This window comes from Neofelis nebulosa, chromosome 8, assembly GCF_028018385.1.
Source record: "Neofelis nebulosa isolate mNeoNeb1 chromosome 8, mNeoNeb1.pri, whole genome shotgun sequence".
NCBI lineage: Eukaryota > Metazoa > Chordata > Mammalia > Carnivora > Felidae > Neofelis > Neofelis nebulosa.
The window spans coordinates 47,265,158-47,282,868 of record NC_080789.1 but is presented as its reverse complement, the minus strand read 5'-3'; the positions used below and the strand labels follow the sequence as shown (position 1 = coordinate 47,282,868).

Genomic DNA, 17,711 nt, shown 5'->3' with positions numbered 1-17,711 from the left:
TTTGATAAGTTTTGAGGTAAATATTTAGTCTGAAATTGTACATTGCATTAGTGTTCAATCTCATTTTCTGCTACAGAAGTGATCACAAAACTTAAGTAGTAATCCTGTTTCTTATGTAAAGAGAAAACCGATCATTAAATTTGATGTGTAAAAAAATCTCAGTTTGGATGGAGTTAGCTCCAGGAGCTCAGCAGAGGCAAAGTTATCCTCTAGGTAATTTTCAAACTTTATGTGCACCTGAGGAGCATGTTCAAAATATTAGTTATAGGCCTCCTACTTCATTCATTCATTCATTCATTCAGAGCAGGGGAGGGGCAGAGGGAGAGGATATCAAGTAGGCTCCACACTCATGGAGGCTACACATGACCTGAGCTGAAATCAAGAGTTGGACATTTAACTGACTGAGGAAACCACCCAGGTGCTCCTAGGTCTCCTATTTAGATACTCTTGACTCAGATATCTAGGGAGAGGCCAGAAATACATACTGTAGTAAATTCAAGTCATTTCCGAAGCTAATGAACTAGAATTTACACTTCAGCTATACTTTGCCTTTGTTGTGCAGGTACTAACTAGAATAAAATCTAAAATCTTCAAGTTTAGGTGAAATCCAACTAAGTTAATAACTGGGATAATGTATTCCTCTGTTGTGGGGCCATTCATTTTTTCCTGTATCATTCAAGTTCTAGTGCAGAAACCACATTATTACAAGTTCTAGTGCAGAAACCAATTCTAAGTAATAGAGCAGAGTACAAGGAAAACTAAGTCTGTTCCTGAGTATAAAACAGCAAGGATTGTTTTTTTTGTTTGTTTGTTTTTCTTTTAAAAACCGTTACTATTTCCTGGGGACATTTTTGCTAGATGTTGGGTTTCAGCTTCAGTTTGTATGCATAAAAACTGCTAAGGGCAACTATGCATTATCAGTTCTGTGTCCATCAACTGAACGTTTTTTCTTTAGTCCAGTCATCCTGTTGTATATATACTATGACCTAACAAGAATTTAATGATGTATTTCTTTATCGTAAGAATTCAGTGTAAAAAGGTAATCATTTCCAGATGTTTGCCATACAGCTTTCCTCCAGTCACTTAAATGACTTCATGAAACTCATAAAATTCACAATGGTAAGTCTTCTTCATTGTAATAAATTTCCTGTCTCTGTTGAAAACTCACACTGCATAGTCTCATAGTTTATGCTCACCATTTGACACATGCCAAAATAGTTTAGCTACTATTTACCTTTTTAAAAAGCATTTTATTTTTGGTAAGCTTTCACCCAATGTGGGGTTTAAACTCATGACCCCAAGATCAAGAGTCATATGCTGTACCAACTGAGCCAGCCAAGCACCTCTAAGACTACTTCTATATAGCAAAACTCATTTTTCATTCATGATGTGATTTATCTTAGTTTTTATTTCCAAGGCCTGATAGGCCTCTACCACACTTACAAATGTGTTTTGACATTTTGTTAAGAGAAGGTGAAATAAAACTGGCCCTACTTACGCCAAAAAGTGGTAGGTAGTTCCTTCACACAATAGAGAAAAGTAGGTAAGAAAAACAATTTTTCACTGAATCAGCTAGTCTCTAATTTTCATAAGCATATCCTGAAAAGTAATAGTCTAGTAATTTGTATTTGCCTAAGTAACATTTTAACCACATAATTTATAAAACTTTGAACAGGTGATTTTTTTTTTTTTTTCCACCAAGCCAATCAATTCTCTAGTATATACCAAAGGTAATTGTTGTTGTAACACATGAGGTTCCTCTAAACATTTTGGAAGAAAGCTACCAAGTTTCAAGGGTGGTATGATGTCAACAAATGGCTGATTTTGCTTGATTCTTCTTAGGATCATCTCTATGGATACTCATTTATAATGAAAATACATTTTAAAGAGTAAACATTGATTATTCTTCAAAAATATACAGCTCAATGAGAAATTACATGTGGGAATGCCATGAATAGTTTCATCTTTTGTATAAAAATAAAGATTTGGGGCAGCCAGAATGTTTGGAAGCTACCTTTAAATCTGTTACATACTGAACATCTATTTTAAGATGTAGTTTTAATTATCATATGTAGCAGTTGCATGAAAACTGGGCTGTCTTTTTTTTTTTTAAGATTCTATTTTTAAGTAATCTCTACACCGAGGGTGGGGCTCGAACTCACAACCCCAAGGTCAAGAGTCACATGCTATACAGACTGAGCCAGCCAGGTACCCCAAAACTGGGCTATTTTAGAAGAAAATGTGAGCTATTAAATATTTCCCTCTTAAGAGAGTCAGACATGTTTTGATGTTTTATTTTAAATATTTTAAGTAACTTATTGTCTTCAAATGGTTAATATTCTTTAAATATAAAACCAGTCGAATGAGAATATGCCTGTTTTTATTTACTAATTTATTTATTTTGAGAAAGCAGGGGAGGGGCAGAGAGGGAGAGAGAGAGAATCCCAAGCAGAGCGGGAGCTGTCCGTACAGAGCCCGATGATGGGGCTGGATCCCATGAACCATGAGATCATGATCTGAGCCTAAATTGAGTCCATTGTTTAACCAACTGAGCCACCCAGGTGCCCCAAAATATACCTGTTTTTAAAACGCAGATCACATGTCACTCCTCTGCTCAAAAAAAGTGTTATTTCCTGGGGTGCCTGGGTGGCTTAGTCTGTTGAGCATCCCACTCTTGATTTCAGGTCAGGTCATGATCTCTAGGTGGTGAGATCAAGCACCTCCACTGGGCTCTGTGTTTAGTGTGGAGACTGCTTAACATTCCCTCTCTCCCTTTGCCCCTCCCCAGCTTTCATGCACTCTCTCTCTTAAAAAAAGTTATTTCCAGATTTCCTTTTTAAATGGAAAAAGGAATGGAAAAATTATATAAAATTTATATAATTGTATATAATCTTATATATATTTTGTATAATTTATATAATTTTTTTTCATTTTACTCTAAATGATTTAATATTTGAATATTAGTTGACTTGCACATCACTATTGGGAATCCAGATTCTGTCTAATTAAGATGAACCAAAATCATTTTCCCAGCTTCTCTCTGCATTTGCAATGATGTTGTTAACGAACAACAAAATCTATCATCCTAGAAGTGTTTGTAGGTTGGATAGCATGGAAAAGAAAGATGTAGACTTTTGTTTTAGAGAATGTTAAAACTAGGTATCCTTTCCAACTTAGAATTTTTTTTTCCTTTCTTTAGCATTTGAGGGTAAGGACACAGTCCTAGTCTTCTAAACCATTAACCATAGGAAATACCGAAGAAACTGAAGATCAGCAAAGAAGAAAAGGCCTAGAAGGGAAGAGGATAGTTGTCTTCCCACATCTGAAGTGAGATCATTTGGGTTTTTTTGTTTTGGTTTTAAAGTAAACTCTATGCCCAGTAGTGGGGCCTGAACTCAGGATCCTGATCCTGGGATCAGAAGTAGCATGCTCTACCAACTGAGCCAGTCAGGTGCCTCTGAATGAAATTTTTCATAAAGCAGATTATCTTTCTCTTACTTACATAACACCCGAGGGCAAATAAAAAACCTTTACATGGATATTATGGCAAGGCAGATTTCAATTTGCAAGAAAGTGCTACTTCATATATATTTTTAAAGGTCCAAAGATCAAATGGGCAGCATTAGGAGTTCATGAATGTTTCATCACTGGAAATGTCCAAGCAAAGGCAAGAAAGCTATTGGAAATATAAGATGATTTCCTGCAGTAAGAGGAGGGTAGGCTCTTCTACCTTAGAACTAGTGTTTTATTAACATCCAGTTGTTCCTTGTGTTTGACTTCTACTTTGAATCTAGCTTCAATTACTAACAAGCTTATCTGAAACCTAAATATTACACTTAATCTTCCTCTTCCACATAAAGCCGTACTACTTATATTTGCTATGCATTTAAAAAAGAGCTATTTTCAACACAAGTGATTCAGAGCGAGATTAAATTGGAGGAGCTGGTTAAATCACTAGATCCTCCATCCGCTACCCACGTCTCCCTTCATAGGTTTCACAGGAGGGATTTGATCAAGCCTAACTCTACTCAAATGTAAGTATGCACATTTTAAATCCATTGGTATTACCTACATTTTTTACTAAATACAGAAATTTCTTAGATGTTTCAGAGTATAGCAGAAAATGGGCCTTGTAATCTGGCACTGTCAGTATATGTGTAGCTTTACTGGATCCCTCGTTCCCTCTTCATCTCATGGGAAGATTAAATTAGGGCATTTGTTTATATTAGGTACTCAGTAGATGCAGGCCCATTTTTCCAAAGACAAATGCTGTCTCTGTTAGCCACTGTGCTAGGAGATGCTGTCCATGTTTTGGAATTATTAAAAGACCTTTTGACTTGACTATGTACTGTTAGATAGCAATAGCCAAGTTTCTGAAGAACAAGGCAAGAACAAAGTCAATTTGGGATAAAAATCAAAATCAAGAATCTTCTAGTCCAACCCTTTCACAAGAGGAGGAGGAAATAATCTAAGGACATGAATTATTTATGTCAAATTATTTACTATTAAATGTTGGGACCAAAACCGCTTCGCTTCTTGCTTTCTAGTTCCAAAGCTTCTTTCCTTTTTACTACATATGTGTATATATTATCTCCCATAGAAGTTCACTCCCATTAACATGAAAGATAACAGATGATAAGAATTTAGGAAATCTAGCTACACTTCTGTGTTATGAATGTACTAATATGAAGTGATTGTGCTTTTTGCTTCCCTTTCTCAATGGCAAACATAAAGGCTATACGCAAACAAATCTGAACTTAAAAAATACTTTAATAATCATTCTCTGCTACTTCAAACAAAATACAGTCTTTGGGAGCATCCTTTCCTGCTTAATGTTGAATTAGGTGATACTTAAGATCCCTTCCTGTTTTAATATGATTATAAATATAGAAAATAGTAAGTAGTGTTCTCAAAAATTATATGTTCAATACAATAGGTAAAATTTATGGACAGGAAAAAACAAAAATTAGAAAAATAGTGGCTTCCCAGGAAATTTTGAATTCAAAATTCTGAGACTAATATTTAACATTCACCATGAAGCATGGCAAGAAAGTTAGTTTCTTGATATCGGCAAGCTGGAAATGATTTACTTAGTTCAACTGTAAGTCATTTAAGTCAAGACTAAATAAAGCAGAAACAGTTTTCTACAACAAAATTGTCAATTGCATAAACTGAATGAAAAGATAAAATTTTCTATATAGTGTTCTTTGTTGGATCATTCATGCTTTCATTTGTTTATTACTTACCTAATTATTCTAGTTGCAAACATCTAAAACCCATCCAAAAGGTGAATTTTAATGAAAAAAGGTGATGATACAATATTAATTTTCTGTTCTATGTACTTTAGTTATTTAAGAAATGTATAGTAGCAGTTTGTTGTTCAAAAACTTCACAATGTGCCAATTTTTAAAACAGTGTGTAAACATTTTCCCAACATGCTCTAAATTCCTCTCTACTCTATGATAATTCTTTTTGAAATCTTTTAATAAAGGTATGTATACATGTGGAATTGTATATTGCAGCTTTAACATTAGTCACAGGACTTCTGTGAATACTGAAGAGAACAAATTATGAATAACAATGGTTTTAATGTTCTCGCTTAGGTAGGTTTTATTTTTCTTTTGAAAAGAACATCAAGGCTTGACCATGATTCTCCTGAAAACATTGCTGCAGACAATGATGTACAGCAAATAAGTTGGTCTGGTTCTGTGTGTCACATTTGTAGTCTTTTAACGGTGGCGAACCAGGCAAAGAACTAGCTTTTATTAAAATCTGTGCTGCCTCTGCCCTCCACAGAAACAAGATGCCAAGTCACTTCAGAGTTTAGCATCTTTTTCCCAAGGGTTGTTACCGCTACTCTAACTTAGAGAGTCGATGGTGACTCATTTTCTGAAACTGAGGGCCTGCCTTACTGAATGTTAGAAATGAGATGCGGCAGTTCCAAGTCAACTGAATGAAACTAATAACAAACACAGTGTTCCATTAAGGATAAAACAGAAATTTATTTAATGTGGGAAGTCTTTTGATATGTTTGACTTTCAGTAAGAAAGACATGAAGATAACGAAAGGGTTCAGAAGAACAGCAAAGCTGACTTAAAAATAGGAAATAAGGGAGAAAAGTAAATGTTTAAAGAACAGAAGGCTAGATGGCAACAGTTTCTGCAAACATTTTAATTATAAGGAAGGAGAGTGACTTAATGCAGAACTTGGGAGGAAAATGGGTTTAAAAGCCCTTAAGAATTTAGGTTAAATTAAGGCAGAATTTTCTGATACATGAAAACCATCTTACTTCAGTTTTGGGGCAGAGGGTTCACTTACAGAACTCTTTGAGCTCTGGAATCATTGAAAAATTAATCATACTTACTAAATTATCTTTGGGCATCCCCATCCCTGTGTTTTAAGGCCACTAATAAGACCACTGATAAGAGTTAATTCTGCTTCAAGGTTAAGTTGCTCAGCATACCAAGGTAGGACAATTGGCTGTTGTTATCTCCTCACCGGTGCCTCAGATCTTAGACTGGCTTGAGCGTTCTTGAAAAGGAAGATGTTTATAACCTGCAGTAGGAAAAAGATTGAGGCCAAAGATCTGTGATCTCAGGTTAAGTTGCTTCAATGATTAAACTCATTTTCCCTTTCGGATAATGTAATCACCAACAATTGTCTTCATGCCAACAGAAAGGGCAGAAAATCACATACTTCTTAGGTAAGAAAGAAGGAAATCTATTCTCTCAAAACTTGAAAGGTATTAAGTACAAGGTGTCTTCCTGATTTGGAAATCTTCCAAACCCTGTATCGTCTTAATTTTTTCAGAAAAACACTTAGGGTCTTCCTGTAATTTAAACTTGTTTTTCTCCTTGCTTGGAAATACTGTTACCTACCACATAAAGGAATGAGTACTTCAAAGTAACATATCAGAACTGCAGTTGAAAGATACTTAATACCAGTTAAGTAGCTAACATTTGAAATCCAAGAAAGAGAAGTCAAGAATTCCATGATTTGGTGTTCCCACATTCATCAGAAACATAACTGAATTTAATTAAGAGTATACCCATTTGGGACTTGCAAATCAAGAGAAAGATAGGTTTACATGCTTTGCAAAGAAGTGAACATTTTGATTCTTCAAAATGTAGGTCGAGATAGTTCTCAAGTTTGATATGATAGAAGCGTGGCTTGGAAAAAGATAATATTTAAAAAAAAAAAAAAAAAAAAGGTCATGAAAAGAATAGAAGCCGAAAGTATGCACAGAAGAGGAGGGGGTAGAAGGAGCAACTGCAAGAATGAAGACAGCAGAATGCAGCTCTAGAAACGGTACCTGTCCCAAAGCGGGTCTGCGCGCCGCTGTCGCCTCATACACCGCTCCTGGGTAGTTCATCTACAAATTCCGGGGTGGGCCAAAGGTGGCAAGGTTCCTAAGGAAGGAAACAACAGAAAGGATTCTGTTCTCGGGAGTCCGGGAGCGAGGGGACCGTCCTGATGGGGAAAGTGGTGTCTCCATCCAGGGCTGCAAGGCTGTTTCCTTCGGTCCCTACTCAGCCCCAGCCTCAGGGCAAATCGAGTTGGGGTTCACCTGGCTGCCGGAGACCTGAGTTTCCGCTAGGTCCAGCCAGGACCCCGGCAGCGAGTTTCCTTGGTCTCGCCAGTTGCAGGCTGCTGTCCCACGCGCGATGCCTCCACAGCAAACCCCTGAATCAGCCCGTTCCACTCCTATCCTGGCGCCCTCGGGGCGTGCTGGGGGCCGGGGCCGTGGGTGCGCGGGCCCGCGCCGAGGCGGTTGGGAGAGCTAGGACTCTTCGGCCGGACAGTTTCAGCGCTCGCTGGGCGTGGAAGGGGAGGGCGGCGGGTCACGCCCCCCGCCCCGCCGACTGCGGGTCCGCGCGCCCGCCCCGGCCCGGGAACGTGTGGCCCGGTCTCCCCGGGGCGCACCCAGCGCATGCCCCTCGCCCGGGGACCTCCTCCCCACCAGCCTGGCCGGGCTGCGCGTTTTCCCGGAGCGCCGGCCGCCTGGCCGCTGGCTCGCTCTCCCTGCTGGCTGACCAATCCCCGTTCGGAGTTCAAGATTCCCGCCGCTCCACTCGCACTACGCCCTCGCTCCCTGTTTTCCGTTTCTGTTTTTAACTTTCACTCGGGTGAAGCTCGATCGATCCTCAGCTTTCATCTCAGACGTCCCTCCAAGGGGGATTTAAAGAGGATCTCAAGCGTCCGCCGCCGCCCCCCACCGCGGTGCTCGCCCGCCCCTCGCCCACGGGAGACGCCCCCGCGGCGGGCGGGGCGGGAAGGCCCCGGTCGGCGGCGGGTGGGGCCGGGCGGAGCCGCCTCCCGCTCCGGGGAGCCCCGGGGCTCGGCCCAGCCCAGCCGCGCCTGCCCTCGGGGCAGCTGCCCGGAGAGCCGGCGGGGCGGCGGCCAGCAGGCGATGGAGACGGGGAGACACCGGGCGAGAGGAGGCGGGGTGGGGGAGGCGGGGAGAGCGCGGGGGCGGAGGCTGGCAGGGGGCGCTGGAGGCAGGAGCCGCCCGTGCGCTCCTCGCGCCCGAGGGTGCAGGAGGCTCTGAAGCAGCGGTCGCACCGCGAGCCTCCGGGGCCCGGCTGGCGGCGGGGCTGGGGGGGTGGGGCGGGGGGCGCTGCCGCCGCCGGGGGCGTCGCCGGCCTCGGCCCCTTTGTTCTCGCGCGCTCCCCCTCGCCGCCCACTCCCCTGCTGTCGCGCGGCGGCGGCGGCGGCTCCTCCCGCCCGAGGCAGTCGGGCTGGGCGCCGGGGGCGGGAGGGGGCGGGGGGAGCGCGCCAGCCGCCGGGAGTGGGGGGCGATGGCGAAGCTCCGGGTGGCTTACGAGTACACGGAAGCCGAGGACAAGAGCATCCGGCTCGGCTTGTTTCTCATCATCTCTGGCGTCGTGTCGCTCTTTATCTTCGGCTTCTGCTGGCTCAGTCCCGCGCTGCAGGATCTGCAAGCCACGGCGGCCAACTGCACGGTGCTGTCGGTGCAGCAGATCGGCGAGGTCTTTGAGTGCACCTTCACCTGTGGCGCCGACTGCAGGGGCACCTCGCAGTACCCCTGCGTCCAGGTCTACGTGAACAACTCCGAGTCCAACTCCAGGGCGCTGCTGCACAGCGACGAGCACCAGCTCCTGACCAACCCCAAGGTAAGGACGCCCCGCGAGGGATGCCTGGCTCCTGCGGAGGTCTTGAAGCTTGGGGGAGCCTCGGTGTCAGACGCCGCGCGGGGCGGGCTCGGAGTGTCTTTTTGCTCGCGTCCCTAGGAGGCGACGGGGCGTTGGACCCGCAGTGAGCACAGCCGGGAGTCCCGGGGCCCGGGGTTCGTGTGCGGCGACCGGTAATGCCCTGAGGCTTTCTTTACACATCTCTCTTGTCTCGTCTCAGATTTTGAGACCTTGGCCCAGCTCAGTCCGGCGCCTACAGGTCGGACTTTGGAGACGTGCAAGGAGCGGAAAGTTACTTTTCCTCCTGTTAAAGCCAGTGGGTAGCAGGGATCCACCTACTCGGGCGCTCGGTCAAGGTCTGAGCTCCCACGGGCCGCGTCAAGCACTGGCTTTGGGAGCTCGAGATCTTTGGGCCCCTTGGAAGATGTTAGAGGGTTCCTTGCCCTTTAACTCTAAACAGACGTTTTTAACTTGGGCGGCAAAGATGAGGGTCAACAGACGACGTGGAAATCACATGCGAAATTCCGAACAAGTCTGTTTCCGGGGTTTACAGAGAGCTCCTGGTTTTCACGGAACAGATTCTCAAAAGGGTCGGGAGGAAGCCTAGTGACTCTGTGTGTCTAGGGACGATCGGGAGCCATCTGGAGAACGGTAAAACTTACTGAAAATAGAAAACCCTTCGTGATATGTACCGAATATTCCTTCCCTGGCAACTTTCTCTCAAGCAATAAAGAAAAAAACCTGGTTAGGACTCAAGGGATGGATAGCCGAGAGAGGGAGACTCAGAAAACTGTTCCCAGTGGAGAGAAAAAACTTATAAAAAGCAGTGTCCTCAGTCTGTGAACTAATTGAGCTTTGTAGTGCGCCTGGTTCTGCAAGAAGGATTTTCTTTCTTATCTTCTCTTGGTCCGTTTTTACCTTGCTTGTCGCTTAACTATCGAGTGAAAGTGTCTTTCTTCTTTAACGTTACTGTCATTTTCCCTCTTGGTGAGGGCTCTGCTCGAAAATCCAGCAGAAAAACAAAAGGGAATGAGTCTTGTGTACACAGGAAAACTTTCTGTTAAATGTGACAAGATATATTAATCCAAAAGGGAAAAAATATATATATATATATTAGCATTTGAAGAGTACTTAAAACAAACGTTACCATTTCTCTGCAGTAAAACTCAGGGTCTTGTTTCCTTAAACAAACAGTAAATTCTTGAATTGGGGAAATTAAAAAAAAAAGGAATTCCTTTACAAAATGACTTCTCTTTAAAAAAGATGCTCCTGCTGACAAACATGTATTCATTTACCTTAAAAATGAAGATAATATATAAGAAGTGAATATAAATAAATATAAAAGTACAGATTTAGATAAGGTATAATCAGTGTCCTGAAGAAGCACACTCTGGAAAACAAATATAAGTTAATCTGCTTAAAGCTCAGTAACTTCAAAAGAAACCTTAGGGTTTTAGAAACATCACTTTTTTTTTTCTTCAGGATTAAACCATTAATATAAAAGAAGGTGCCAAGCAGTAATAGTGATTTAGAAATTATATGGTAGTTCACCATTTAGGAGGCATTGCTATAATTGGTGAAACACTGCTAATTAGTTTAAGATAGTGGTTCAGGCACTAATAATAAAGTATATACACATGTACCAATAAATGGCTAATATCTGATCAAGACATTGAGAAGTTAGAATTTACTGCAAAAAGCCTGCTTGTAATTTCCAGGCAATTTTGAAGGATCTGGCAGAAAAAGTAAATTGGGATCATTAGGACATAGATTTTTAAATCACTTGGAAGCAGTCATAATGCTTTATGTAATACTACAATTTTATCTCTCTCCCTCTCTCTCTCTCTCTCTCTCTCTCTGTTGCAAATAATCTATTTTCTTCCAGTGCCAGTTCAGATTCCAGCAACAATTGTTTTGAAGAAGTGTCTGAACAAAATGACATTTTATAAAGTATTCAAGAAATGACAGAACTGGAGAAAGATATTTATGTCACACACACACACACACACACACACACACACACACACACACACACACACATGATGAGCAACAGCCCGGTGAATTTAGTCAAGGTTTCCTTGGCCAGACCAGTACACATCTTTATCCAAATTATGATTACATTATGGCATTTATAGAACATAAGTTTGTTCTTTTGCAGTCACCTTTCTACTTTTGGACAATTAAAGTACAATTCTTGTAAGCGATTAGTGATGGAAAAATTCAACATAACTGATATTGTGCCAGAACCCGGTACCTAAGCAGAATGTGTCCACAGTGCCCTTAGAAGTAGGCAGGCCCCTTTGCCCATTCCTGACGCCTCTTGGGTGCCTAGGTCTTTTCTTTGCCTTGCATCACCTAATTATCGAAGGCCTGGGTTCCCCACCCATTCCCTCTGTAGAATGTCTGGATTCCCTTCAGTGCCAAGGATCCTAATCACCTTCAACCTTCTCTTCTTCAGGACCCACTCCCCACAAGAAACCATTTTTAGGAAATCACTTCTTAGAAAGAAAAAGAACAAGGACTTTCCCCCACCCCTCCCTTGAGTTTGCTGCATTAATTATAGTAAAAGGCAGGGAAAGGGAAAGAATATTGCACATGTATAACTTCTTTAGCCAAAGACTACCAAAGAAGATAGTATGAACACATGTGACCTTTGACTAGTCCTGTCTAAGATATCTTTAAGTGTTCTTCAGCTTATTTATGGTTTGAATCATATCCATATTGTCAAGGGTAATCACTCTATCCGGTCATATAATATAGTATTCAAGTCTACTAGTTACACATAGGGCAATGACCTGCTCTGTGATTTAACCATAGTGAAATCTAAATGTGGGATACGCTCCCTCTGGGTGCTATTCCCATCACTGCATTGTTTCTGAGGGGCTAGCAGTTGTGTGTGCTAAGAGCTTTGGTTCTTAACCTTGGCTGCACATTAGAATCACTGGGGGAGGGGCTCCAGGGTAGCTCAGTCCCTTAAGCATTGGACTCTTGATTTAAGCTCAGGTCATGATCTGACAGTCTCGAGATCAAGCCCCGCATTGGGTTCTGCGCTGGGCATGTAACCTGCTTAAGATTCTCTCTCTCTCCCTCAGCCCCAGCCCTGCTCGTGGGCTCTCTCTCTCTCTCTCTCTCTCTCTCTCTCTCTTTCTCAAAAAAAAAAAAAAAATCACTAGGGAAACTTTACAAAGAAATTCTTATGCTTGGGTCCCACCCTTAGAGATTTGGACTTGGTCTTGGGAGAGTCCTGAGAGTTGGTGTTTTTTAAAAAGTTCTGGAAGTGACTCTAATGTGTAGACAGAGTCAAAAATTACTGGATTAGAAAACATACTCATCTGTTGTGCAAGAAAAGTAAAATAAGAACATAAAGGATCCATTGTGATTAATACTTGTGTTTTTAGGTTAAAAGATGTTACTAATCCTACTGAATATAGGGAACTGGCATAAAAGGACAGACTCAAGGAAATTCTGAAGGAAAAGAAGAGGATCATTTAACATTAGTGTTGAAATGGTCATTTAAAATTGGTTTAGCTTAAATGAACTTAATGCAGTTCCAGACATTTGCTCTCACATCAATATATACATCGGGTGGCAGAGAAAAGATGAATTTTTAAAACTATCTCTTGTTTGTGCAATAAGAGAGTGAGTGATTAGAAGCTATGTGTTTTATTTTTGTTTTGAGGTTTTTTGTTGTTGTTGTTGTTGTTGTTCTCTGGTCTGAAAAACCTAGACACAAAGGGAAAAAGTCTATTCCTAAGAATAGTACTGTGAAAGTGAGAGAAATTCACTGAAGAGAAGAAAAACTTTAGACTTTTGAGTGTATCCTCTGAAACTGAATGTCCCTAACTGTGTTCCTCGCAGCTTACGGTTCCCTTGGTATCCTTCACAACCACACTGGTATGTCCCAAAGCCCCGTCCCCGGGCCCCCCAGTCACACATCCTGTGTAGACAGTGTGGTCTCCTGGGGTTGATTTCTGAACTGCATCCTAGAAATAAATGTTCAGTATGATACACTTTGTGCTCTAGGGAGGTCCATCACATCAAAACTAAGTAATCAAAGGCTAAACTGGATTGTGACGATTTCTCTACAATCTTTATTTCTCTATGATAAGGATGGCTTGCTGTGGTTTTTTCCTCTGGTGATTATATTAAATAACTTGGCAAGTACGTAAAATCCAATTCCTCCAATACTTGCTTAGCCTCTGTGATCAAAGGATGGAGCAAGAAACAGGAGTACGTCTTAGCATCTTATGATCAAAGGACTGGGCAGGAAATAAGGACATACAGGGGCGCCAGAGTGGCTCAGTTGGTTAAGCGTCCAACTCTTGGTTTCACCTCACGTTGTAATCTTATGATTCGAGAGTTTGAGCCCCATATCAGGCTCTGTGCTTGGGATTCTCTTTGTCCTCTCTTACTGCCCTACTCCAATGCTTGCACACACACACTCACCTCTCTCTCTCAAAAATAAATAAACTAAAAAAAAAAAAAAAGAAGAAACAAGGACATACAAAGATAAGTTTATTCATTTAACAAATATTTGTTAAATGCCTCCTCTGTGCAATGCATGCTTCCAGGTTCTGAGACTAGAATAGAGATCAAAATAAAGTCTGAAGTTTATGTTTTGGTAGATGCTGACAGACAAGAAATAGACTTATAATGTAATGTCATGTAATGGTAAAGGTGTAAAGAAAATTCAGGCAGCATAAGGGTACAGACTGGTGGAAGAAATGAAGGGCTGCCCTTTTGCACACAGTGGTTAAGTGACATTTGTACAGAGACCAAAGAACATGAGGGGGTGAATAGAGGCATAGAGGACAGAAAAGAGTCAATCATATAGCTGTCTTGAGAAAGAGTGTTTCACAGGCTGAGGGCACAGTAAGTGCAGAGGCCCTGGGGCAAGTGGCTGCCAGGCTAATGTGAGGAACAGTAAGGATGACAGTAAGGCCGGACTACAGTGAGCAAGACGTGAAACAGTGGGAGGTGAGGTTAGACCTTACAGAACACTGTAAGACCTTTGGATTCTGTTCTGTGTATGATGGTAAGCTGTCTGACATTAAGCAGGACTGAGATATAATCAGACTTAAACTTCTAAAAAATGTAGATGATCCTTCTGGATGCTGGATGGAGAATAGAATTTTTGTGTATTTGTGTGTGTACATGCATATGCACATGCTCACTTGTGCAAGATAAGAGATGCAGGGGCAGGATTGAAAACAAGGAGTCTAGTAGGGCAGGCAAATGGTGATGGTGACTTAGATCAGGGGTGAGCATTGGTGAAGTTCACTGATGGACTGGTCAAAGATGACTCAGCAGTTTGTGGTAAGCCCAACTGGGTGAAGGGAGGTGATTTTACTAGATGGGAAAACTAGAGAAGAGTAGTTTGGGAGGAGTGTGAATGGAAAACAAGGGTTTAGTCTTAGATATGTCTAACAGACATACAAGTGAAGATGAATCCATACGTTTCTGCCCTCAATGAGTTCATTCTCCGGCAGAGGAAATAACACAAATAACTATCAAAGGAAGTGTAATGTAAGTTCTACAGGAAAGTACAAACACTAGAGAGGAAAGATTAGGAGAAAAGCTTCATGGGAAACGAAACATTTGCTATGAAAATTTGAGAATGAATAGGATTTTCATCTTGGGAGAAAAAGTAGGGAGGAATGAAGAGAACATCAAGGAAGAGAAAATGCCAGAAGCAAAGCTGGGTGAGTGCAGGCTATGTTGGGGAATCATCAGATAGACCATGTGGTTGGAACACAGTTACAAAGAACAGAGTCTTAGGGCTAAGGTGGGAGAGTAAACTGGGATCAATAATGTGGAATTGGGTTTGGTGACATTGGGAAACCATGATAGGAAGAAGAATGCTCCCCCCCCCCCACCAAGATGTCCACATCTTTTTTTTTTTTTTTAATATTTTTTTTAATGTTTATTTATATTTGAGGGAGACAGAGGGTGAGTGAGGAAGGAGCAGAGAGAGAGGCAGACACAGATATGAAGCAGGTTCCAGGCTCTGAGCTGTCAGCACAGAGCCCAACCTGGGACTCAAACTCATGAACCCATGAGATCATGACCTGAGCTGAAGTCAAATGCTAAACCAACTGAGCCACCCAGGTGCCCCCAAGATGTCCACATCTTAATCCCCAGAATCTGTGAGTATCTTATGTTACCTGGTAAGGGGGAATTAAAGCTCCAGATGGAATTATGGTAGTTTATCAGTTGACATTAAAATATGAAGATTATTCTGGTGGGCCTAGGGTAATCACAAGCCTCCTTTAATGTGAAAGGGGCGGTCAGAGTGATGTAATATGAGAAAGACTCAACCAGGCATTGCTAACTTTGAGTACGGAAGTGGAGCCAAGGAATGTAGGCAGCCTTCTTTTCCAAGGAAGCGGGGAAAGGCAAGAAAATAGATTATCCCTTAGAGAATCTAGAAGAGAATACAGCCCCAGTTTGGTGAGACCCATTTGAGAATTCTGACCACTAGAATTTTAAGATAATAAATTTGTGTTGTTTAAGCCATTAAGTTTGTGTTACAACAACAGAAATCTAACACAGAAGCCAAGGAAAGTTTTTGAGTAGGTGAGTAATCACGATTCAGTATTTTGGGGTGCTTGGGTGGCTCAGTTGGTTGAACATCTGACTCTTGATTTTGGCTCAGGTCATGATCTCAAGCCTTGCATCGGGCTCCATGCTGAGCACTGTGAATTTGCTAGAAATTCACATTCTCAAGTCTCATCATAGGCCCACTGAATCATAAACTCCACCCCAGTTTCTGACTTAGTAGTTCTATGTTGAAGTTCAAGAATTTGTAAAGTAAAAGAATGTATAAATAGGTGGGGAAGATGAAATATAAAGCAAACAGTCCAAAAGAAGGCAAGGAGAAGGAGAAAAAGAAATGTAGACAAGTAGAACACCAACAAAAAAAATAATAAGATAGATTTAAATGCCAATTTATAAGTAATTATATTAAATGTAAGTGGATTAACTTCCATTTAAAAGACAGAGATTGTAGACTGGAAAAAAACAAACAAACCCAAATATATGCTGTTTTCAAGAGTCACACATAGAATATAAGGACACAGAAAGGTTGAAAGTTAAAAGATGGGAAAATATACATACAAACATCAACCAAAACAGGAAAAGAAAAACTGGAGTATCTGTATTATATGAAATATAGTAGACTTTGAGGCAAAAATTTGTTACTAGATTAAAAGGAGGGACACTTTGTAATTATAAAAAAATCCAATGTAATATAGCAATTCTATATTGGGATATACCTAAAAATACAGCCTCAAAATACATTAAAAAAATAAAACACCTCAATGGAGAAATACACAAGTTTATCATGAGAGTGAGAGATTTTAACACACCTCTGTGACTAATAAACAATCAGACAAAAGTAATATTGACACCTATATGATAGATTTAAATAACATGTTTAATGACTGACAATTGACATATAGAATAGTATATTAAGTTGTAGCAAGGTGTACACTATTTTAAGTGCTCGTGTAATATTTACAAAAACGTCATATTCAGGGTCATAAAATAAACCTTGACAAATTTTATTTTTTTTTTTATTTTTTAATTTTTTTTTAACGTTTTTTATTTATTTTTGGGACAGAGAGAGACAGAGCATGAACGGGGGAGGGGCAGAGAGAGAGGGAGACACAGAATCGGAAACAGGCTCCAGGCTCCGAGCCATCAGCCCAGAGCCTGACGCGGGGCTCGAACTCACGGACCGCGAGATCGTGACCTGGCTGAAGTCGGACGCTTAACCGACTGCGCCACCCAGGCGCCCCATACCTTGACAAATTTTAAAAGTGAAATGGTAAAGAGTGTATCCTTAGAGAAATTAAATTAGCAATTATTAAATTTTACTGAAAAACATAGAAGATGTGGAAAACTCTTCAGGGAAAGAATGAGTCAATTAGCTGTACATGAAAAAGACAATCTGACACATACTTCACACTCATAAAATCCAGTTCCAAATGGAATAAAACTAAATATGAAAAGAAAACTATAAAACTTTCAGGAGGAAGCTTGGGAAAATATCTTTATGACAGAGGCTTAAATATTTTCTTAAATGAGACTAAACAAATAAGAGGAAAGAGTGACACATTTGAGCACATTAAAATAACAATTTCTATGTGACTAAAATTATTGTAAACTAAGCGGAAGTAAAGCTAAATATTAGTGCAAGATAATGGCAAAACAGTAATAAACAAAAATGAAAATGTCTACAAATCATTAAGACAATGGTGTATGATATAATGGGAAAATGAGCAAAAGATATGTACAAGCAATTCATAAAAGAAACTCAAAGATCAATAAATGTGAAAAGATGCTCAATTCCACTAATCTCAGGGAAATTCAGAAGGCAACAATAACAGGACACCATTTCACACCCATCATTTTGGAAAAACTTAATATGCTTCATATGACCAAATGTTGGTGAGGATTGAAGAAAATGGTAAGTTTTACCCATTGCTAGGAAATTGGTTCAACCATTTAGGGAAATAATCAAACATATTAAGTGTAACTGAAGCTGTGCATATCTGA

At 41.0% G+C, this 17,711-nt stretch overlaps 1 protein-coding gene across 1 annotated transcript in view; it reads left to right on the top strand.

Annotated features, from left to right (window-relative positions):
- Positions 1-8,547: 8,547 nt before the first annotated feature.
- The window catches only part of KCNMB4 (potassium calcium-activated channel subfamily M regulatory beta subunit 4), a 62,424-nt gene continuing 53,260 nt past the window's right edge, over positions 8,548-17,711 (top strand). The window contains exon 1 of the mRNA XM_058682164.1: positions 8,548-9,134. Coding sequence (XP_058538147.1) covers positions 8,799-9,134 — 336 coding nt within the window. The 5' untranslated portion in view covers positions 8,548-8,798. The remainder of the gene's footprint in view (positions 9,135-17,711) is intronic.